Here is a 23,464-nt window from a genome sequence, read left to right on the forward strand (position 1 = left end):
TCAACCTGGCCCCTATACCGTGGTCGCTTTGTACACATGTGCCTCGACCTTGCCCACACACGGGACCAACTAAGTCCTAGAGGAGAACAACACAACGTCCACTCCAAGGGATAACTTTTCAAGGAAGGTTTTCAACAAATTGGGCTCTCAGAGCACCAGAACTACCTCAATCCGCACAATGGGATGAACAACTTTAAAAACATCTCCCCTAGTCTTAGTGATCAACAACTTGTCATCACAGCACAATCAGCTTACAACTCAACAACACAGCTCCGCTCAACAACTTAAACAACACACAACTTTTCAACTTATCTTCTCAATCAACTTTTAACTTAAAACAACGTGGTCAACTCATAATATTAACAACACAACTCAACAACACAACAACTTCTCAACAGTGTTTAACAACATGTTTTAGTAGCAAAGCAACTCATTCAAATCATACATACGACATTTTTGCACAATACACAACTATATCTTCTCATCATATCACAATATTCAACATTTCATAATCATAGGACCAAACACCTTCACGCTCGGCGCAAGTAAGCTCGCGCCCGGCCTGAACCCAACCCGAGAGCTCTAAAGCTCTCTTACGCCCGGTGTAGCATCATCACGCTTGGTGTGTTGGTAGGTAGAGACTTCAAGGAATCTCCCAAGCCCAATGTGCCCAACTCGCGCTCAGCGTGAAATTAGGTAGAGACCTCACAAGGGTCTCACGCCCGGCGCAGCCCTCCTACGCTTGGCACCACCCCAGGAGTCTCTATGCCCGGCGCGCCCAGATTACGCCCGACGCCATATCAGTAACAAAAATTCAAAGTAACCATCTGATATCGCGCCCAACATGGTTTTTCCACGCTCGGCGTGATTCATCTAGAGGATTCCATTCCTATTCTCGCCCGGTGCGGCCAACCTCGCGCCCGATGTGATTAGACAATGGAGTTCCCAGATGAACGCATGTCGGGCGCCAAGAATTGCGCCCGGCGTGAACTCAAACAACAACCCTCACCACTTTGAAAATTTCAACCAAAAACCTAAAAATTACCCAACTCAGACACTTGCAATCTAGGAAATGAAATACATCTACTTCATACAGCTCAAAAACAAGCTTAATTCCAACATACCACCATCAACACGTCAAAATCACCAATTTTCCCAATTTTTCCTGAAATCCCGAAAATGAGAAATTCTTCAAATCAATCAATATTCTCAACATTCTTACTCCAAATGAGTTCCTAAACTCACACACAACCAACAAGTTTACAATCTAGCTTCTCTCACCTAAAAATTGGCTCAAAACAGCCAAGGAAAAGAAGGAGAAGAAGATTTTCCTCCGAGTTCAACCCATGGGCTTCGATTCTCCAGAACAAGCTTCTCCGCCTGAATTGTAGAAGAAAAGAAGGAATTAGTGGCCTAGGGGAGAATAAGATTCAAATAGAGAAGTTTGGGAGAAAAAGAAGCTCACGGACCAGAGTTTTTCTCTCTAATACCTCTTTCTAGGTTTCTTTGAGAACGAGCTTATGAGGCTCCGTTCTCAGAGAAAGCCTTAAATACTCTTCTCTCTATCATTCACTAACCTTAAACCAACCTACTATACGTCACAAATATTACTTATATGTTTAAAAATATTTATTCATACAAATTTTAAATATAATTTATATATTTAAATATAATATATATTATATATATAATTTATTATAAATTTTAATTAAATATAATAAATATTTAACCTGTGAAATACATAAGATAAAATGTCCGTATAAATGCCAAAGTAAATGTTTTTTTCTTCTTAATTTTACTTTTGATTTTTAAGTATAGTAATTATATAATTTTATTCTCTTCTGTTGAGTGAATTTTGTCTCAAAATATTATAATTATGTAATTTTAATCTATTTATTATTTTTTAAAATCTAATATTTTTGATTGATGTGACACTTACGGATAATATAACGTTCAATTAGGTGAAAAATTAGGTGAAAAATACATACGCTAACAAAACACGAATAAGTTTGAAAACTTGTCAAAATGTAATAAATAGAAACCCAGCATTGCCCATTCATAATAACACTTAATCACTACAATAATACACACACAATTAAAAAACTAAAATTGTACATACGTTTATTACTAATAAATAAAAATATACTATATTATATATATTTATAGAATTAATAATATTATTGTTAAATTAATAATGATAATATTTTAAATATATCAAAAGTATTAATAATATTATTATTAATAAATTAATATTAAAAATATAATTGAACATTTATTTGCAAATTAATAATTTAAAAAATATAAATTTGTACATATAAATATATTACAACGTATGTCATATTTAAAATTGTTTGTATATATTAATTTATATTTATTAAATTATTAGTCTATTTATAAATATTCTAATAATATTATTAATACTAATAGTACTATAATATATATATATATATATATATATATATATATATATATATAAAATGAGAAATATAAAGAGAGATAAAAAATAATAATAAGCTTGAATTTTGTTTTTAATGATATTCTTGGTTCTAAGTAGTAAATATTTACTTATTTTCTTGATGACTAATTTTCATTCAAAAAGTTAGTTGGTCACTTTTATGATGTATTTGAATGATAAATTTTAAATAAATTTTAAATTTTTAAAATTTGAATTATTATTGAAAACATGTGCCTTAAATGCTGTCAGAGCATATTTAGTTTTAGTTTGAATTAGTCAAATTAATTTTTTATTTGAATAAATATATTAGTTAGATAAAAATATAGTGGCTCAATTTATTTTTATTTTAAAAACTATTTTAGTATCAGTAAAATTATTTTTAAAATCATTTTGCTAATTTTATGTATTTAAATTCAAGCTATTGAATAAAATTAATATGCTTCTACAGGTTGTCTTCTCTATTTGTTATTCTTTCTTATTTCAAATTTAAAATATCTAACAATTGGTATCAAAGCTCTCTTCTTTAGGGACATGTGAAATGCATGTTGAATCAAATTGCTTAGATGTTGCTCCTCCTATCTTTGATGGGAGAACTATGACCTTTGACCAGTGAAAATGGAGTCATACCTAGAAGCTTTGAATTTGTGAAAAGCAATGAAAGAGGAATATAATGTGCTTTTGTTGCCTAAAAATCCCACCATGACTCGAATAAAGAACCACAAAGAAAAAAATCAAGAAGGCAAAGTCAAGTCATGCCTATTTGCTAGTGTTTCTCAAACCATATTTAATAGGACCATGACCCATAAGACGCTAAAGTCAATTTGGGATTATTTGAAGGAAAAGTATGCAGGGGATGAGTGAATAATCTGAGGCATGCAAGTACTGAATTTGATGAGGGAATTTGAATTGCAAAAGATAAAAGAACCTTAGATGGTTAAAGGTTACTCATATAGATTGTTTGTCATTGCTAACAAAGTTAGATTATTGGGTGGTAAATTTACAAATTCCAAAATTGTTAAAACATTATACTTATAGTGCTCGGGACATATGAAGTATAAATAACCACCTTAGAAAATACAAAGGATTTATTCAAGATATCTTTGATAGAAGTTATACATGTTTTGCAAGCCAAGAGCAACGAAAGCTCATGAGGGAGGAATCAACAATTGAAAAAGCCTTACTAGCCAAGCAACAAAATGTGACCAAGTACAAGAAAAATAAGGATTTTGATGGTACGAGAGCAAGTTCAACATAAGCAAATGCAAAAGGAAATTGGAAGAAATCTTATCCACCTTGAAAACACTATGAAAAGAAAGGTCATCCACCATTTAGGTGCTGGAGAAGACTTAATACTAAATGCAATGAGTGCAATCAAATGAACCATGAAATTGTTATTTACAAAATTAGAAATCAACCACATAGTGAAGTGGCAAAAGTTATTGATAAAGATGAGGAGACAAAGGCTATTGATCAAGAGGAGGAAAAGTATTTGTTCATTGACACATGCTTCTCTAGCAGTGAATCAAGTCAAAATTGGCTTATTGAGAGTGGTTGTATGAAACATGTGACAAACAACAAGGATCTATTCAAGGAACTAAGTAATGCAAGCACTTCTAAGGTTTGAGTTGGAAATGACAAGTATGTTACTATGAATGGAAAAGGAATTATGGCGATTTCAATCTACTCAAATACAAAATTCATTTTTGTGTGTTGTATGTTCCTGAAATTGATTAGAATTTATTGAGTGTTAGACATCTAGTTGAGAAAGATTATAAAGTGTTCTTTGAAAACAAGCATTCTTTGATTAAAGACACATATGACCAAGATATTCTTAGAATAAAAATGAGTGGAAAAAGCTTTGCTCTAAATTCATTGGAGGAGGAAAAATTTGTTTTTTCTACAAAAGAGAATATCACTAAACTGTCACGTTAAAGGCAAGAAGTTGAAGAAGAACTAGATGATTTTGAGATAGAAGTCCCAAAGTCCCAAGATGGTGCTATTAAAGCAAGGTTGATAGCAACAAAGGAAAAAGTTCAATATAATCAAGAGAAGACAGAGAAGTGGAACTAAAAGTATGGCATCATTGCAAAATTTGCTTTAGGGAAAATAACTACTATTCAAGAGCACACAAAAAGGCATATACAATTGGTGAAAGATGCTTTGAGAGAAGAAGAAATAAAGGAGAGAACATGAAAGTTGAAGTTGTTAAGGTCCATTCACATAGAATTTTAGCAGGAAAATTCTCATCTAGAACAAAAGATTAAGTTGTTGATGTCTTCTCCAAGACATTGTAAGTCACCGGGTTGAAATTTTTAGGAATAAGATGAAGCTTGTAACCTTCAAGACAAGGAAGAGTATTGAGAATATGCATCTTAGATGCGCAATTTTAGTTTTAGTTTGAATTAGTCAAATTAATTTTTTATTTGAATAAGTAAATTAGTTAAGATAAGAATATTGTAGTACTATTAGTGGTTCAGTTTGTTTTATTTAAATTCAAGTTATTCAATAAAACTAATATTCTTTTACAATACTATACATTCTCTCACACATGTTGCTTTCTTCATAGGTTATTCTTCCTTATTCCAAATTTAAAATATATAATAATTACTTTTATTTCAATTTTCATCATTATTTAAATATTTTGTTTAGATCTGTCAATTCAAATTTATTAAATTTTAAATTATTAATTTAAATACAGTAATTTGATTTTTCACCATGAATAAAATTGATCGCGCACATTGCAATTAATCGTGAGAGTTGAGATAGAATGTATAGAGTCTTAAGTTCATACCTTGATGTCATCATTATAATTATGATGGATAAAAGAAATATACATTGAGATTTTTATATTAAATTTTATAAAAATAAACAATTGCTAATTTTGAAATAATTAATAATTTTAAAAATTAATATCGAATAATATTTATAATTTAAAAAATATTTTTGAATATTCAATAATTAAGAAATAAGAAAGATATAAAAGATACATAAATAAAATAAAAAAGAAAAAATATGAAGAACATCAAATTTTTACTTTTTTTTGAGTGCATTTAAAATTTTGCTATTTTAAAAGATTTTACACATATTTAAATTTTAAATTCTTTATAAACTTTTTATCAATAAAACATTTTATCTAAGAAAATTTTAAATTTATTTTAAAATTATTCCATTTAAATTTTGTTTTTCCTTTCCACCGTAATTTTTCCATATACACCGAAAACTTGGCAGCATGCATTTAAGTTTTTAACCGCACTCAAAGTTTAACGAGCGGTAGTTGGAGAAGACAAATCCGAATATTACAATAACGGCAACTTCTCCACAGCACAACAGTGACAGAGAGCTGTGTTGAGTTGATGCCACGGTTTCACTCTCTATAAATTCAGAGCCACCCTGAGTTTGTTGTTCAGAGAAAACCGACCAATGGGTGTGAACTCAAACAGAGTTGAGCACTTAGCTTGCAATAATGATGGCAGCAGCATGAAGATGCAAGCTGAGATACAAATGCCACCCTTTGAAATTCACAAGGTTATGTTGCCACCAGAGCGCACCACCTTGCAAAAACTCAGACACAGACTCTCTGAGATTTTCTTCCCTGATGATCCACTCCATAGGTTCAAGAACCAAACATGCCTCATGAAGCTCCTCCTTGCTCTCCAATACTTGTTCCCCATTTTCCAATGGGCCCCCAACTACAACCTTTCCCTTCTCCGTGCTGACATCATCTCTGGTCTCACCATTGCTAGCCTCGCCATTCCTCAGGTCTCACTCTCGCGTCTCACCCTTTTTCTGAACTTTAGTACTAAAAGTTATTGTATGGTCCTAGACCAGGCCAGTCTATGGTTAGATCAATCTTCATGTGACATGCAACCTTGTCACATGAAAATTGGTCGAAACCAATGGATAAGCGATAATTTAAGACCAGTCTATAGTTCTATCAATCTTTACATGACACTCTTTCATTAAAATTGGTTGAGACCAAAGAATTGATGCTGGTTCAGGACCAGTCCATGGTTTAATCAATCTTCATGTGACATTGCCACATGAAAATTGGTCGAGACTAATGGATAGGTGTCAGGTCCGTCTATTGTTTGATCAATCTTCATGTGATACTGTTACATGAAAATTGGTCGAGACTAATGAACATGTGCTGTTTGGGACCAGTCCATGGTTAGATCAATCTTTGTGTGATAATGTCACGTATAAATTGGTCAAGACTAATGGAATGGTGTTGGTTACAAATCTTGTAAAAATTTCTTCATTAGTATCCACATGTGTGATGTCATGACTTTTTGTTTTAAGTAAAAATAAGAATGTTTTGTAGAACTATGTAAAAACTTTGGAAGTTTTTTATGCAGGGAATCAGCTATGCTAAGCTTGCAAACTTGCCACCTATTCTTGGATTATGTTAGTACCCTTTGTTTTGTGCCTGGTTTGAGTTTGTTGTGGTAGATATATATCATCAATGATAATGCAAAGTAACGTTTCAAATATGAATATCATGCAGATTCCAGTTTTGTGCCTCCGTTGATATATTCACTGCTTGGAAGTTCTAGACATATCGGTGTTGGTCCAGTTTCAATTGCATCTTTGGTCATGGGATCAATGTTAAGCGAGACGGTTTCTTTTACTCAAGATCCAATTCTCTATCTTAAGTTGGCTTTCACTGCCACTTTCTTTGCCGGTTTGTTCCAATCTTCTCTGGGCATATTAAGGTATTAAATCATGCACCCCCTAGTTTTTATTTTTCATCATGGATTTTTCCAATTAAGTTTGAATACAGCAACTTGAAGGCTATATTATTGATTGGTATTTGGAAAGTAATATTTTATGATTGATAATAGCCTTTGATGATTCACACAGGTTAGGATTTGTAATTGATTTTCTCTCAAAGGCAACACTGGTAGGTTTCATGGCCGGTGCAGCCATCATAGTGTCACTGCAGCAGCTGAAAGGGTTGCTTGGAATAGTTCATTTCACCAACAAGATGCAAATAACACCTGTACTTATCTCAGTTTTCAAGCAAAGACATGAGGTATAGTTTCATCTTATTGTACTACTTTATTCTAGTTTTACTCCTATTTTTATAAAATATAGGTTTAAAGTTGAGAAATTATTTTCTAAAAGGACGGCCACAATTTTTTAGATATATTTTATAGTTAATGTTTTGCATATTTCAAATGGTCGGAAGAGTAAAGCTACTTTATAAAATAAAAACAGAAAATCCCCACCGCAGAACTCTTTAAAACAATTTGATGGCACTGATTCTGTTTTAAGAAATAAGAATTAACACTATCATTGAGATTGCTGACCGAAAACCAGCTATTAGTAGATATTCTCTTCTTTGACTTTTATATTAAGGGATCAGATTCCAACTTTTTATCAAAAAAACATAATTTCTGCCTTCTAATTATGTCATGAGTGGACAAAATGGAATAGCTAGACAATCAAGTGTCAGTTTAATGTATATGCTTATTAAATTTTTATTAAACTTGTGTAGTGGTCATGGCAAAACGTTGTACTAGGATTCGGTTTCCTAGCATTCCTATTGACAACAAGGCATATTGTAAGATTCTATATCTTGAATACACTAATGCATAAAAACAAAAACAATTCATGTGTTTCTTAAGATCTGAAAATTCTTAACAATTGCAACAGAGCTTGAAGAAGCCAAAATTATTCTGGGTTTCAGCAGCTGCCCCGTTGACATCAGTCATTCTCTCAACTATTTTAGTATTTATTCTCAGAAATAAGACTCATAAAATTCCTATTGTAAGAAAGCACACTCCCTCTTCTATTTTTCAAACAAACTAGAGATGCTCAAATATATTTTTTCTTTGTAATAATTTTTATCTTTTTTTTTTTTTTTTCCTGTCTTTTTTCTGTGTCAGATCGGTGAATTGCCAAAGGGACTTAATCCACCATCATCAAACATGTTATACTTCAGTGGTCCTTATTTGGCTCTTGCTATCAAAACAGGACTTGTCACTGGGATCTTGTCCCTCACTGTAAGTTGTCCCAAACCGAGAAACATAATTGATTACCAAAAAATTTTCTATATTTAAAGTCTATTTGGATATAAGTTTAGAAATTCTTTTTAAAGATTCTCTATTAAAAATAAGAAGTTATTTTCATTAGAGACTCTCAAAAACTCTTCTAAACTTATATTTAAACAGGTTCTTAGATGTTGTAAATGTCATGGTCTTCTCCTTAGACTTAGTTTAAAAGTGCACACGAGTGCATGCACACACTACAATACACCATATACTCAGCTCCATCTTCTGTTTTAGGAAGGAATTGCAGTGGGGAGAACATTTGCTGCACTTAAGAATTACCAGGTGGATGGAAACAAAGAAATGATGGCCATTGGTCTTATGAACATAGCTGGCTCTTGTTCTTCATGCTATGTCACTACAGGCAATGATTCTTCTCTCATTTGACCATGTTTCTAGTAGTTAGGTTATTGAAGAAATGAATTTTTTGAGAAAATGTCCATTATAACATTAAAATAAACTTGCAGGATCCTTTTCTCGATCAGCTGTTAACTATAACGCCGGGGCTCAGACAGCAGTCTCAAATATAATCATGGCATCAGCAGTTCTTGTGACCCTTTTGTTTCTCATGCCACTGTTCTACTACACACCGAATGTGGTCTTAGCAGCCATTATCATCACTGCAGTTGTAGGGCTAATAGATTACCAAGCTGCATATAAATTGTGGAAGGTTGACAAGCTTGATTTCTTGGCCTGCTTGTGCTCCTTTTTCGGTGTTCTGTTCATTTCAGTGCCTTTAGGCCTTGGAATAGCGGTAAGCTTGGAATTCCTTAATCTGATTTTTGTTATTAGAAAGCTACGTGATTAATATCACTGACTTCGCAAAAATCTTCAGGTGGCAATATCAGTTTTCAAGATCCTGCTTCATGTCTCTCGGCCAAACACATTGGTTTTGGGGAATATACCAGGGACACCAATATTCCACAACCTAAACCAATATAGAGAAGCTTTGAGGATTCCTTCATTTATCATTTTGGCTGTTGAGTCTCCTATCTACTTTGCTAATTCAACGTACCTCCAAGAAAGGTTAGATAAAGCGACTTGTAGATTGTCAATTTGTGAAGTTTAGTACATTTCAAAGATTTTTCAGAGGCATTTTCTTAGTGATTCTGAGATTCCAACCATTTGAGAGCTTTTGCTGCTGTAGGATACTGAGATGGGTTCGAGAAGAGGAAGAGCGAGTAAAAGCAAACAATGAAAGCACATTGAAGTGCATAATTTTGGACATGACAGGTAAATATTTAGTCTGAGTTAAAATTTTGTTATCTATGTTTTAAATTACTTTTTTTTTTTACTGAAAAAGTAGTATTTTTTTTTTCTTTCTTTCCCCAGCCGTTACAGCCATAGACACAAGTGGGATCGATACTCTATGTGAACTCAGAAAAGTGCTAGACAAAAGATCACTTCAGGTATAAATACAAAGTGTAGCATTTTAAAAAAGCATAAAGCCTCGCCCAAGTTTAATTTCAAATCTTTACGTACATAATTGATTGTTGCAGCTTGTGTTGGCAAATCCTGTTGGAAATGTGATGGAAAAGTTGCATCAATCAAATATTTTGGATTCCTTTGGGTTGAAAGCAGTCTATCTTTCAGTAGGAGAAGCTGTGGCTGACATTTCATCTGCCTGGAAAGCTCAGCCTTGATTCCCATAGATGAATTTCTAGGGCAAAAGGAAAAACATGACTGCTTCTAATTGTTGGAGAAAACTCTTAACATCAGAAGTTCTTTGCCTCCCTTATACAGTCTACTTTGTTTTGGTAGAAACCTTGACAAACAAGGCATTAGTTCTTCCAGAAGAGCTTTTCTTGTCCTAGGATTTTACTTTTCTGTATTCGGTTACTTTTTGTCCATTTTTGGCTTTTGCTAGAGGGAAAGAGCATCCAAGCAAAAATATTAGGATGCTTTTATTCTGTGGACATTGATAAATATGAATAGATATTTTAAAAGCAGAGAAAGGATCAAAGACGAGCGTTCCAGTCTTCTTCTTTTTTCTGATGTGACTATATTCTTTTTTTTTTCTTTTCCCTTAATTAGAAATATTATGTTTTCCCAAGTTGAAAAATATACCTCGCACTAACAAAAGAGAGAGCGATCGTTAGCGGAGCCAGAGCATCCAATACCTACGTGTAAATCAAGTAATTCGTCTTGTAACTTTTGCTTAAACAAGCTTCATTACCATGACAAGGGATGAATAGAGTGGTTTAAATCTCATTCCTTTAACGTAGAAATGAAGAAATATTATCATCAAAGTACAAGTCTTGAGGTGATTTGGTGCATCAGCACTCCATCAATCACGTAAAAGAAAAGCTAATTTAGATATTTATCAAGGTGAACCATGATAATATATGATGCACTTTTTTTCATATACAGAACTTTAACAATTTCGATTATTAATAAGGAACCACAGGGACAATGTAGCGTTGGTAATTAAACTATATAGAGGAAGATCGAGCACAAAATGTGGTGCGAACTTATCGATCAATATAGTTTTAAAAAAAAAAAAAAAAAAAAAAAATCTGACTAAGAGATTCATTCTGCATTCTGCTATCTGATATAACAACCTCCTTAAAAGTAATGGGACAGAAAGAAGTAACATATAATTCCATGATTGTAAACAGATCCGAAAACTCACAAAAAGGGTAAAAAGAATAGAAACTCTATCAACCAAATGCATCACCTTAACCGACAATACTATATGGCGGGAAAATCCAAATAGAATAGAAATAAACTACATTAAGAGTTAAGACTTCCAGAAATTCCTGAAAAATTATGTACCTAGTCTTGTCTTGGTTATATATGTTTCAATTCTATTGCAACTAAAGAATAAAGGACATGTAGGTTCAATGGCCGAATAGAACTATTCACTTCTTGGGCTTCATCTTGTAGATCATCCCATATATAGAAGCAAAAGTTGTTACCATTCTGCAGCACTTCTTTCTTGAATTAAAAAGTACTTCTGCCAATCAAACATCTGCAAGGAACTCCACAGTATTAAACATTTAAACCACAGGAATAATCAACCAACATTTATAACAATAATAAAAGGAATACTCCCATTTGGTGTACATATTTTGTTAATATTATTTTAGTCTTCAACTGCACCCCAAACCACCCACTACTCTTTTTCAGACTCCCACATCAATCTAAACATATTAAACTGTAAAAGGAAATTAAATTAAATGATTTACCCAAAAAATAAAAAAATGTGGATAGACAGGTAACTGAGGCAAGACATGCCTGTCTTTTAACTAGTGTCCACATAATGAATATTCTAAGTTAATGAGTGTTGTTTCCCCGAAAAGACTGCAAGTTTTACAGTTTGCAATAGCCACCGCCATTTGCTAATGAGCTGGGCTGGAGAACAGCTAGTTTAGAGAACAGGGACGACCAGATGGTTGGATTTCAGTTTGGCAGTTTGATGCTTGAGGAAGTGAAGTGGTTGTTGACAGGATCTGGTGGTGGTTCCATGGTGGGTTCACAGAGTTGGGGCATTGGGTTTGGTGCAGGGCAGGACATGGAGGCTTGGTTCAAGGAGATTGGTACTTGTTTGGATCTTGACTAAGATGGGAAATAATATGAACCAAAGTAACATCTTGCATGACAAAGACCAAGTAGAAAAATGACCCAACTCTAAGTGATGACCCATTAACAAGAGGGAAAGCTCAGAAAGATACAAGAGGCAATTGGGGCCCATGAGGGTGCAAATCTAGCCCAAGAGAATTAAGGAGAAACAAATGAGAATGAGATCTTAGTTATGCGAGCCAAAGGAAATTGAAATCCAAAATAAAGAGGTCCCCAATAAAGGCCAACAAATATAAAATCTTTAAGATATTTGGAGATATTTAGAATTTATTATTAACATTTGGAGTTAATATAAGAAAATCTGATTAAGAAATGTTTTTATTTATTTTTGGGATTTGTTTCCTCTATTAGGATGGAGATCTTATCTAATTACCAGGATTTTTTTCCAGTTAACATTAGGATTTGTTCGATGTCACTTTTTCCTACTATGGTATCCTATAAATAGAAAGTCATTAATTGAGAACGATCAAGTTGAATCTGAATGAGAATTTGAGTTTATTTCTCCATAGTGTGAGAGTTATATTTGCTTTAGCTCATGTGAAACCTTGCCTTGTCAGTTCTCCTCTATAGAATTGGTGATCCAAATTCACAAAAGCCCCCAATCTGTACTTCAACCCAAGTGTCTTGATGTGTGGATTGGTTAACTTGTGTTTGTGGTTGGATTAGCGGTCTAATAAGCAGATCACGTTCTCTATAACGGTGGTGGGCAATTTGCACTTCTCAGGTCATTGAATCAAACCTTATCTTTCTTTTATATTTATTTCTTTTAATTTTTCTGTGTTCACCTATGTCATAAAGATTGAGCCATCCTCTGAGTTCTTATCAGGAAACCTCAATAACCTCAAGGTAGATGGTGGAGGTGGAGGACAAGTAGCCAGAAAAGTCGAAGGTGAATTTCAAAGAAAGGGAGTTTAGAAGGAAGAATCTTTCAAGAATTTCAAAAAATTATTCATCAAGGATCTTTTATCAATTTAAAGTTCTATCCAACAGATTTTCACAACTTTTGATCTCAAACTTAGATCTAATTGGAGTATGGATACCCTAATCCTACAGTTCCTACTTAAGTATTAAAGAGGGCTCTTTGGGGAAGGGATCCCACAAGTACCTTCCATAGAAGACAATCCTCCTTGAACTATGGTCGGACACTAAATGTAGGTGGCTAGCCTTTTACATTTACATTAGACCCAACTCCTATTGGTTTTCAGGAGTTGGGGGAGCCTACTGCTAGGGATCAAACTCCACTGCTCTCCATAGCTCTAGACCACATGAGCTAACAACAAAGAGAATAGTATAAAACTTAATGCAACATGATATGCAAACTGAAATGACAATATAAAACTTAATGCATAAATTAATGTTTGGCCTTCTGAGCACAAATATTCCAAAGGAGAAAGACCAGAAAAGCAAGAAAGAAAAGAACATCCAACACAACATAAAGAATCTAAATGTTTGCCTAATATAAATTGAGTTTGACAGCCTAAATATATATTCAGGTTTCTAAAAATAAGTAAACACATAAAAAAAAAAATACAAAACAACATATATAAAATATAATACAGACAAACCAATCTTTATATAACACATATCCAATTAGCCAGTTAAACATTCATCAAGGAAGAGGTTCAAGGAGCTTCTTACTTGAACGATATCGTGTTAATGATATCTCCTGGAGTTCACGCTTTATGCACAGACGTTCACCTAGCAAAGCCATCACTGCAATTCCAGAACCATTCACAATCCACCATGTTAAAGAGGAGGGCCAACCCCCATACACAATGCATATAAAAAGATGGACAATGTAGAGTGTTGCTGAAAAATCCAAGCACTTCTTTGATCTTTCAATCAAATAAAACATGTACACCGCCCTGCATTAAAACAATGGTGGTGTAAGTACAATGTAAAGCTACAACATAATTTCAGCCAAGTAAATAAAAGCCGTAACCAAAACAGCTAAGGATGCCTCTTTCAGTTCACTCCTCCCAATCAAAATAATCACATAACAAACATAATACTTGACAGAATTTCAAAATCTAAACAGTTAAATTAAATCCACTGGATTAAAAAAAAAAAAAAAAAAAAAAAAGTCATTGCCTATTTTTGTGACATTCCAAACACATGATCCAATTTACAAATCAAACCACAATTTTTTTTAACATTCCAAACTTACTGGAGGAAAGAGAACTTCAAATTTCCTAATTAATGGCACATCTATCTCAAAGGTCCAAAGCTTAGCTTTTTATTTATTTTCCCACACAGCCACACTAGAACACGCCAAAATCAGTCAAACACAAGGAGAACAAACATATTTCAGAATGAACATTCACTTATAAGCTAGTAAGCATAAAGCTGCTAAACTAAATAAAAATGGAAAAGAAAGAAAGAAAAAGGAAAGAAGCTATATACATGGTTAGAATATTTATAAAAAAATGCTAAAAGTCCATTCAGAAACTTCAAAGAAGCAATGACGACTAAATAAATAAACAAACAATGAATATAACCTTTCAAGTTAAAAACTACAATACACATTATTGAGGAGTGAAGTCATAGCAACAAAGTCACTATCACAATCAATTATAGGCTAACTAATCACAAATTAAAAGTACAATTACCCTGCAACTGAGCTGAGCAGAAATGAAGCAATAACACACCAACCAGTGACGGTAGTGGTAGTAACCGCAACATAGTCAAAGAAATACACGAGGCTCATCCGAGACACGCGTGTGCCAACAAGTATCGACAACAACAACCCCAGGGTGATGTAGTACAAACATTGAAGACAAACAATTTGAGCAACAATAAGCCAAGGGTCCCATACCACCGCACCATAGAACATGACGCCGACCCAACAAACTCTCTCACACAAACCTAGTCCTCCCCGAAACTTCCTCAAACGAATCAAAACCCAATTCTCAAACTTCCTCCACTGTAGCAGCGACCCACTTACTCAAATCTCCGCAATTGACGCAACACCACTCGTCATTAGACAAAAGGCACCAAATTTAGAGACCCCAGTTTCCTTGGAGCACTTCAAAACCCAAATCAAGGTTGCCCCAAATGCCCCAAAGGTTCATGTGCACTCAGATCTGGATTGTTGAAGCGGTAATTGCCGACGAAGAAAAACGACTGAAAAATAAGATCAGTGTGAGAAAAACGAAATCAATACATGTTCGTGATGGATGAATCTTACGAGAAATTGAAGGGGGAGAAGATAACAAGTGCGAGATGAATAGAGAGAGTGGGGAATTTTACAGATTGGGTGAAGTCGCCGGAAATTGGGCAGGGAGCGTGTTCCCCTATGGCTTTGGGGAGAGATGAAAATTTTGGGGAAAAAATTACAGAGAAATTCACTAACCATCAAGTTCAAGCTGGGAACAGTCGTTTTCGTATCCTTGGCGTCGTTTAGCGATAAATTAGTAAATTACCTTCTTGTTTTTATATGTAATAAATTACTTTCTGTTCAAATCTATAACTATATATAAACTCGATATCACTTGTTTGTGATTTTTTTAAAAACAGGATTATACTTTTTTTTATTGTATTCTAACTTTTTCCTACAATATTTCCTTTAAGACAATACGAAAATTATCCACTTATTTCTTTTGAAACATTTATTTAATTTTTCACTGAAATAGAAATAGTTGTTTTTAGTCTAAATAATAAAAATAAATTATGACTTAAACAGACTACTGACAAGTAATTTTTTTAGTAAATACGATAACTAACAAACACGAATAACAAAAATAACTACACCCTTAGAAAATGGGTTCTACTTGTTTCGCTAAAAGTTGATTTCCTAAAACATTAATTACTAAAACATGAAATTACTTTTAGTGTCGGAAAATTTCAAGGACTAAAGATAATAATTTTAAATTTGAGGGATCAAAAATAAATTTATCCTAAATTTAAGGGACTAAAAATATATTTAAACCTGAATTTTATTTATTTATTTACGTGACACATACAACTTCTTATATAAGATATTAAGATAACATTAATTATATATTATTAAAAAAAATAAATTATTAATATAAATGTTACTAATTAAATGAAATTTAATATATTATTCAATTTTAACTCTCAAATTATATTATAAATATCACGTATATTGTGACTAGGGATGACAAATATACCCGTACCCGTGGGTAATACCCGAACCCGTCCCGACTTTGACGGGGAATACCCGGTTTGACCGGGTACGGGTACGGGTACGGGTAAAACCCGATATATTGAATCGGGTACGGGTACGGGTACGGGTATGTACTTACCCGCCCCGTACCCGTACCCGTACCCGTCCCCGTTCTCATTTTTAATTTAATATTCACATTTAATTTAATTATATTAAAAAAAATTTAATATTTTTTTACGTATGATTATTTATTATAATGCGAGATAAAAAAATAACCTAATTATAATTATAATATAATAAAAAAAAAATTTAAAAATATTTTATAAAAAAAAAAAAATTGACGGGTACGGGTACGGGTACGGGTATACCCGATACCTGACGGGGACGGGGATGGGGATGAAAATCCATACCCGACGGGTATGGGGACGGGGATGGGGATGAGTTTTACTTGCGGGGACGGGGACGGGTATCATGAAACCCGTACCCGCCCCGCCCCGTTGCCATCCCTAATTGTGACTTAAAAATAATTTTAAAGAATAGGTTGAGAAATTATTATTTTTAAATTTTAAAAATAATAAAAAATTTCTTAAAAGCAAAAAATAGACATATATAATTGATGAAATATAAATTAATTTTTTTTATTTTTCTCACATTATTATAAAGGAGGTGAAGATTTTTCAAAAATTAAAAAGAAAATGTATGTGATTTGTACATATATTAGAGAAGGTAAATATAATTTCATGATGTACATTTATTAGTTACTTTAATATTTTATAGAAGACCAATTGATCATTCCAAATATTACCTATTATTATATGTTATAGTAAATGACATCTCTAAAAAAAATGTTAAGAACAGTTATTCGAGATTTTTTTAAAAAAATCAAATAATTAAAATTTACATAAATTAAAATTGGTGAATTTTAATTTATATTAGACTAGAATTAATAACTTTAGTTTATGATGAAAAACATTTTTTTATTAAAATTATAATTTATTTATTTTTAAAAATTAAAAATAGATTTAAATAATTATAAAATTTAGAACAACTTTTTGTCATCCTTATCTCAATAATTAATAACATAATCATCTAAGTATATAAATAACTATATAAATAAATAGCATTTACATTGATAATGTAAAAGAAATAATATCAAAATTATATTAGAACATATCATTTATGAGTAAGATTGGCGTACCCATGCAGTATTATTTAATATTTGTGTACTAGGAGTATTATTATCGAAATTCATGTTTGTTTTGACTTGAGCGTCAAAGTGCCTTTTATAGGTATCCTTCCCTTTTTTAGAGCATTCGTCTAGAGCTCTCGTTCAACCTTTAGACTTAGAAGATTATGAGTATGTCCTTAGATAAGTACAATTAATATTTATTAATACTAGATATTATTATTAAAACAGTCAATCAAATCCTTACATTATTCTTAAAAATATTATTTAGTATTAGTATATACATATTTATCATCATTGGTTGATTTATTATAATAATAATTATGGCATTTTTTTATTTGTTAAGTAGACTTTCAATACTACAATAGAAAAAAATGTTCTAATTTTTATAAGACCTCTAAAATTTATATTATTTTTATTAATTTTATGAAAATATGTTAGAATTTTCATAAGAATATAATGATTGACATTAATTATGAGTAACAGGACTTTTCCTCTAAAAAATAAATCGTTTATATATCGCATCTCTTATATTTACTTTTGTGTGCTGTGAAACAATGTTGATAGTTTTTCAAATCACTGTAAGCATGCGTTTAGATAAATACTTTTCTAAGATCTTCACATAGTTGACCGCATAGCGCAGTGGATTAGCGCGTTTGACTTCGGATCAAAAGGTCGTGGGTTCGACTCCCACTGTGGTCGGTAGGTTTTACATTTTGAAATTTAAATTAATAAATAAGTATGTTTTCCATTTACACTGGATTAGAATAAAGTTCACATTGAAATCGAAACAAAGTTATAGGGCAAAATTAATAAAACATTTATCAGAATATTTTTTAGTTTTATAGGATGATAAAATTATATACTCCTATTTTGGAAGCCGTAAGCAAATGAAATCTGGTTTTAAAATCGCTCTTACGAAAAAAAAATAACAATCAAATTATTTTGTTATAACCTAATTTATTGAGATATATATAATTTTTAAAATCAAATGTAAACTCATCATATAAATAAAGAAGTGTGAAATTAAAATTAAAATATATTTTATAATATATATTCTTAAATAAATAATATTAATATAATTTTTTTTTAATGTAAACTCAAGATGTAAAGAATCGATAAGTTCCTACATTTTACACAATTCAACAACTATAGCAATGGAAGTATAATTCTAACTAATTAGGATTACCATGGAAAGAGTTTCTAAATATAAGTAATAATTACAAAACATCTATATCATAATAGTTTCAAAACAACATCGTCATCCTTCAACATGCCTCACAAAACACGCTCAACTTGCAACCTATTCTTGCTTTACTCTAATTGTTGATTGTTTGGTAACCGTATCAAATTGCATATAGTATTTTCGAAATAATATCATCTTCAAAAGAAACTTGTGCAATATATGACAATTATAACTCAACACTCTATATTATAACTCAAAAGAATAAAATTTCAATTTAATGAAGTTTGTTTCACATAAATAAACTTAAACACAATAAAGAGATGCAATTAACTGTATAGTTGATTTTGAAAATTTTATTGAACACTTGGCAACAAGATATTAAGAGAATCAAATGGAAAGGATCATTGGGATTGAATTTTACTAGTTCACCATCATGTATTAGTTTATCAAAGGATTTTCATCAATATTTTACACCATTATTCAACATTATCACTGAAAATCTCCAAGCTCTAATCTCTTAGTGGCTTAAAACCATGTATTTCACCCAAATCATTAATCTCTCGACTAAAGTGATTGAAATACATGCAATAGAAACATGGATAAATATAAAATGTCCATTGAACTCATGTTTTCCCCTAAACAAAATATTCAATGGGTGTTTTAGGTCATACACAACTCAAAAAGCATTTCTGAATGACTAAAGTAAAATCATCGACTCAAGATAATAATAATCAAGAAAGCATTAAGAGAAGAGAAAAATACTAAATAATGGAATAAAACATTGATTGATGAAGCAGAGTTTAGCTATTCATAGTCATGCGAAGCACAAAGATTAAAGATTAAATGACAAAGATGAAGAAATGAAGCTTTAAGGTTATTCCAGTTGTTAGGAGTCTTTTCAACTATGTATTTAATAATTCACATGAATCTCCAAGTTTGCCTTAATATAGAACATTATTTTTACTTTAGATGTCCAGATGTTTACTAATTTTTCACTTAGCGACCATAATATCACATTGAGCGAGAAAATTTATTTTTTGCTTCCAAGGTCTCTCGCTTAACGCCTAAGTCTCGCTCAACAAGAGAAAGCTTTTATGGCCTAATGTTGTTAAGCTAAAGTAGGATTGCTAAGCTGGAAAATGGCTTAGTGACTTCGTGCTTTTCATCTGTCAATTTCGCTTAGTGACCAGATTGGCTCGTTGAGCGAAAACTTGATGAGTCACTTCTTTGCTTTTGGTTGATCCTTAAATATTGGAGTCCTCAACTTTTTTCATCCTCGTTTTTCTACAAAAGAGTTCCATTCATGAGATTTGGTCCAAAACTTCTAAAGGATCGACAAGAATTGCAAAACTAACTAACTCGTGCTAAAAAAAGGTTAACATTACTAGAAATAAGGAAAAAGAAAGATGATTATTGTGATTTACACACTTAAGGTTAAGTAAAACACATAATTATCACTCTTAACAAATATGATGATCACACTCCAACCATAAGAAAAATGCAAGGGCAAACTTTGATTCAAAAGAAACAACATAGCATACAAGTACAACAACTCATAATAGCACAATGTTCAACTTAACAACACAAATCAACATACAAACTTAGTTTTACAACTTAACAACATGGCAACAACTTACAACACAACCATATAATTTGTCAACATATTAACTTAGCATACAAACAACAAGATTTATTGATCATGACATATACACAATACAACTATATGCGTTATCACACATTCAACTAATAGATTTCTTATAATACATGTGAGTAGTCTAAGTGGTTTGACCCTACTATACCAACTTAACAATGGGATCTTTTTGGGCTTACTAGATCAATAACAAATTTGAATAAAATCCACAATAGAACATGGTTTCTCAAATTTTTGTCACTTAAACTAGGAAAATCCAGTATTTCTATTAGGGATATGACAACTTGGGTGTGAGTTTGCCACAATTTTAACATGCATGACTAAGTTTATATGGATTTAGGCCGTTGACTAGCCTCCACATATTATGTCCCTTTTAGTACTTAGTTAGGGATTTTGGTCTCCAATCTTGTACCTTACTTAGTTGGTCATTTCATACACGTATGACTTGACCTTGCCCCCAAACGGTTCTACATTGGTCACTTCATAATCTATATGAGTCAACTTGACCCCAAACTGTATCTATTAAGGACCTAGAGGAGACTCTAGTCTGCACTTTAAGAAACAAGTATTCTCAATAAAGGTTTTTCAACAATTAAACTTAGAGAACTACAACACCATATCCTCATAATAAGATATTCATCTTTTAAAACAACACCTCTCCTCTAATCCTAAATCAATCAACACAACTCAACTTCATGCTTCAAGCATTCACATCACAACTACTTTTAACATTACAATACATACAATTCTACTACTATTCAACTTTCATTCATAATCAACATGCAACTGAAACAACTCAACATTATCATATATCTTAAATCAACGCATAATGAACTAGAATCTCATAACATAATTCATGTGAGAATTTCAACTTATTACACACATGTTCAACACTTAGTCAAATAAATAACACATTTTCATTTGGTAATCCATGCTTGGCACCATTCTCTTCACCCTCGATGTCATTGAGGCAATGAATCTCTAACTCACCCATGCTTGACACCATTATGTTTGCACCCCGCGTGGGTTAGGTAGAGAACCCCTATGTTAATCACATCTAATGTGGTTAAACCTACGCTCAACCTCATTAAGGCATAGAGTCTTTCCCTGACTCACACTCCATGGCATTTAACTCACATTTGACTTCGTTTAGGCAGAGAGCTACTACCACTCAAATTGGGGTTCTATGTTACCAAGTTAGGGAGCCCTCAAGACAATCACGCCCGATGTTCCTCAACTAACGTCCAACGTGATCAAGTTAGAGTGCTCTCCTCAAACTCACACCCGACGTTACCAATTTTGTGTCTAACGTTAGTGAGGCAGAGAACCTTTGGTCTGCATCATGCCCAACGTCATGAAGTTATGCTCGATGCGATGGTCATTTCTACACCTGACAAAATCACAATTTTGGCTCCCTTCACTTGAAAATTTGCCCAAAGCAACACACGACACCAAAAAATTCAATCATTCACCATAGTCAACCCAAACATTTAGATAAACAACATGAAACCAACAAAGATTCACCTACACCAATTTCTTCTCATTTTCACCAAAACCCACAAGAAACTCTAACCAAGGTCCATACTAATCATCAACAACAATTTAACCATAAATTCATGAAATCAAATAGTATACAACATATACAATTCATATTAAGAATTCAAGTTATAAGTTTCCCTTACTTCCAATTGCATAAAATAGAGGAAGAAAAAGAAAATCAAGTTTCTTGGGCTAACTCCGCATGACAACTACAACCTTCTAATTATCGGTTCTAAAGCTTTGAATCACTAAACAATCACAAAATCTACACTTAGGGGAAAGATGGAAGAAATTCGTGAAGTTGGAAAGGAAAATGGTTCTCCTCTTACTTTAAAGTATCTCTCTAACCTTCTTAAGAAAATGAACTAATGAAATTCATGTATTAAGAAAATCTTATATACTTTCCCTTAAACTTAGTCAATTTTGACTTTAACTCAAAACAACTTCTAACCAACATTATTTATAACAATCATGAAACAACTAATCACAACAATAAATAAATTGTTAAAATCAACAATTATTAACAAAATTCACATACTTACACAAGAAAAGGTACAAAAAGGGGAAAAACTAAATTAGAAAAAGAATCCAAGGGTTTGGTGAAGATTTATTTGTTTTCAACCGTGGCAATGAATTGAGTTGGATGAATAAGGTTAGATGGACATGGACTTCAACCAAAGGAGGGAACCCAAGTGAAGGTGATGAAGATTCTTCATTCAAATTGGTTACCGATTACATTCCAAAATTTAGTGAGATATATGAGAAGATTGAAAATAATAAAAAAAGACAACAGAGAGAGATGAGGAGGAGAATGAAGATTCTAGTGGGAATGGTGTGTGATGTTTTATGAGATATAGATCCCATTTTTTTATGCAACATAAAATTGTATCATTTTTTAGGCATGCAACATAAATTGTATCATTTTTTAGGCATTTTTCACCTTCTGGTTTTTCAAATGACTTGTAAGGCAATATTTTTGCCATGAATGTTGCAATTATACAGAGCTAGAACAAGATGGTCCAACCACATTACAGGTCCAATGTTCAGAAATAAAAATTGAGCCCAATACCCTATCTAACTTATTTTTTCAGTAGTAGAGTAGAATTGCCAGGTTTGTATGAAATTTATTTGATGCCGATTGAAGCCTTTATAACAGTTATTGTAATATCTTCCAACAAAAAAGGCCCTTGTAGCCTTCTCTTTTGTCTTCACCCCCCTCCATTCCTCTTGTTGAAGCTTTCGCTCTCTAGTCAAACTTCCCATCACTGTGTTGGTCAAAACAAGAGGAAGACTTGCTGGTTTCTTATCCTTGTTCAAATAGTTTATTTTACTTGGGTGTTATATGTAGCATCTCTTCTGATTCATATTCAAATTAAACAATTTAATTTATTATTTATTATATATTTTCTTTTTCAATTTTTAAGATTGATGTGATGTGGATCAATATGTGACTTCTAACGTCAACAATTCAGGCCTTTCATTGTTATATATACAGAGATTATTGGAAGGAAAGTTGAATAGAAAATCAGAAAGAATGCATTAATGCACGTAAAACAAATGTGCACAATTGTGGACATGGATTTCAGAACCTATACTCGCAGGTTGAGAAATGAAATTTATTTTCAACCATTATATTGATTGGGTACTTAGAAATTTCAATCTTGTGGTTATGTAAGATAAAATAAAATA

General features: G+C 32.4%; 2 protein-coding genes and 1 non-coding gene across 5 annotated transcripts; 2 read left to right on the forward strand and 1 right to left on the reverse strand.

Moving 5' to 3' along the window:
• Positions 1-5,798: 5,798 nt before the first annotated feature.
• LOC109809314 (putative sulfate transporter 3.4) lies at positions 5,799-10,473 on the forward strand. Of its 3 annotated transcripts, XM_020372579.2 has the most exons (13): positions 5,800-6,214; positions 6,811-6,859; positions 6,960-7,167; positions 7,316-7,487; positions 7,953-8,018; positions 8,111-8,224; positions 8,344-8,460; positions 8,743-8,869; positions 8,973-9,259; positions 9,341-9,531; positions 9,653-9,738; positions 9,838-9,914; positions 10,005-10,473. In XM_020372579.2, the coding sequence occupies exons 1-13, from the start codon at positions 5,876-5,878 to the stop codon at positions 10,146-10,148; spliced, it is 1,977 nt and encodes a 658-aa protein (XP_020228168.1). In that variant the 5' UTR covers positions 5,800-5,875; the 3' UTR covers positions 10,149-10,473. The 3 variants fall into 3 exon arrangements, with proteins under 3 accessions (XP_082930844.1, XP_020228168.1, XP_082930845.1); XM_083074718.1 differs by lacking the exon at positions 7,953-8,018 and having other exon boundaries at positions 5,799-6,214; XM_083074719.1 differs by lacking the exon at positions 6,811-6,859 and having other exon boundaries at positions 6,074-6,214.
• A 581-nt stretch (positions 10,474-11,054) lies between these two features.
• LOC109809316 (structural molecules protein) lies at positions 11,055-15,496 on the reverse strand. The gene is made up of 4 exons (XM_020372581.3): positions 15,337-15,496; positions 14,697-15,210; positions 13,726-13,952; positions 11,055-11,476 (listed from the first exon to the last, which is right to left on the reverse strand). Exons 2-4 carry the CDS (start codon positions 14,918-14,920, stop codon positions 11,469-11,471), a joined length of 459 nt encoding a protein of 152 aa, XP_020228170.1. The 5' UTR covers positions 14,921-15,210; positions 15,337-15,496; the 3' UTR covers positions 11,055-11,468.
• A 2,531-nt stretch (positions 15,497-18,027) lies between these two features.
• TRNAR-UCG (transfer RNA arginine (anticodon UCG)) lies at positions 18,028-18,101 on the forward strand. The gene has a single exon. It is a non-coding gene; the product is annotated as a tRNA-Arg (tRNA).
• Positions 18,102-23,464: the final 5,363 nt, after the last annotated feature.

Source organism: Cajanus cajan, chromosome 5, assembly GCF_000230855.2.
Source record: "Cajanus cajan strain Asha chromosome 5, NIPB_CcT2T_4, whole genome shotgun sequence".
Lineage (NCBI taxonomy): Eukaryota > Viridiplantae > Streptophyta > Magnoliopsida > Fabales > Fabaceae > Cajanus > Cajanus cajan.

Bases quoted from the DNA above. Each gene is read 5' to 3' on its own strand.
- LOC109809316 (XM_020372581.3), bottom strand. From the start codon at position 14,920: ATGTTCTATGGTGCGGTGGTATGGGACCCTTGGCTTATTGTTGCTCAA. The intron at 13,953-14,696 runs GTAATTGTACTT...GTTTTAATGCAG, and splicing joins CTGCTCAGCTCAGTTGCAGG to GGCGGTGTACATGTTTTATT.
- LOC109809314 (XM_020372579.2), top strand. From the start codon at position 5,876: ATGGGTGTGAACTCAAACAGAGTTGAGCACTTAGCTTGCAATAATGAT. The intron at 8,019-8,110 runs GTAAGATTCTAT...CAATTGCAACAG, and splicing joins TATTGACAACAAGGCATATT to AGCTTGAAGAAGCCAAAATT. The intron at 9,739-9,837 runs GTAAATATTTAG...TTCTTTCCCCAG, and splicing joins CATAATTTTGGACATGACAG to CCGTTACAGCCATAGACACA.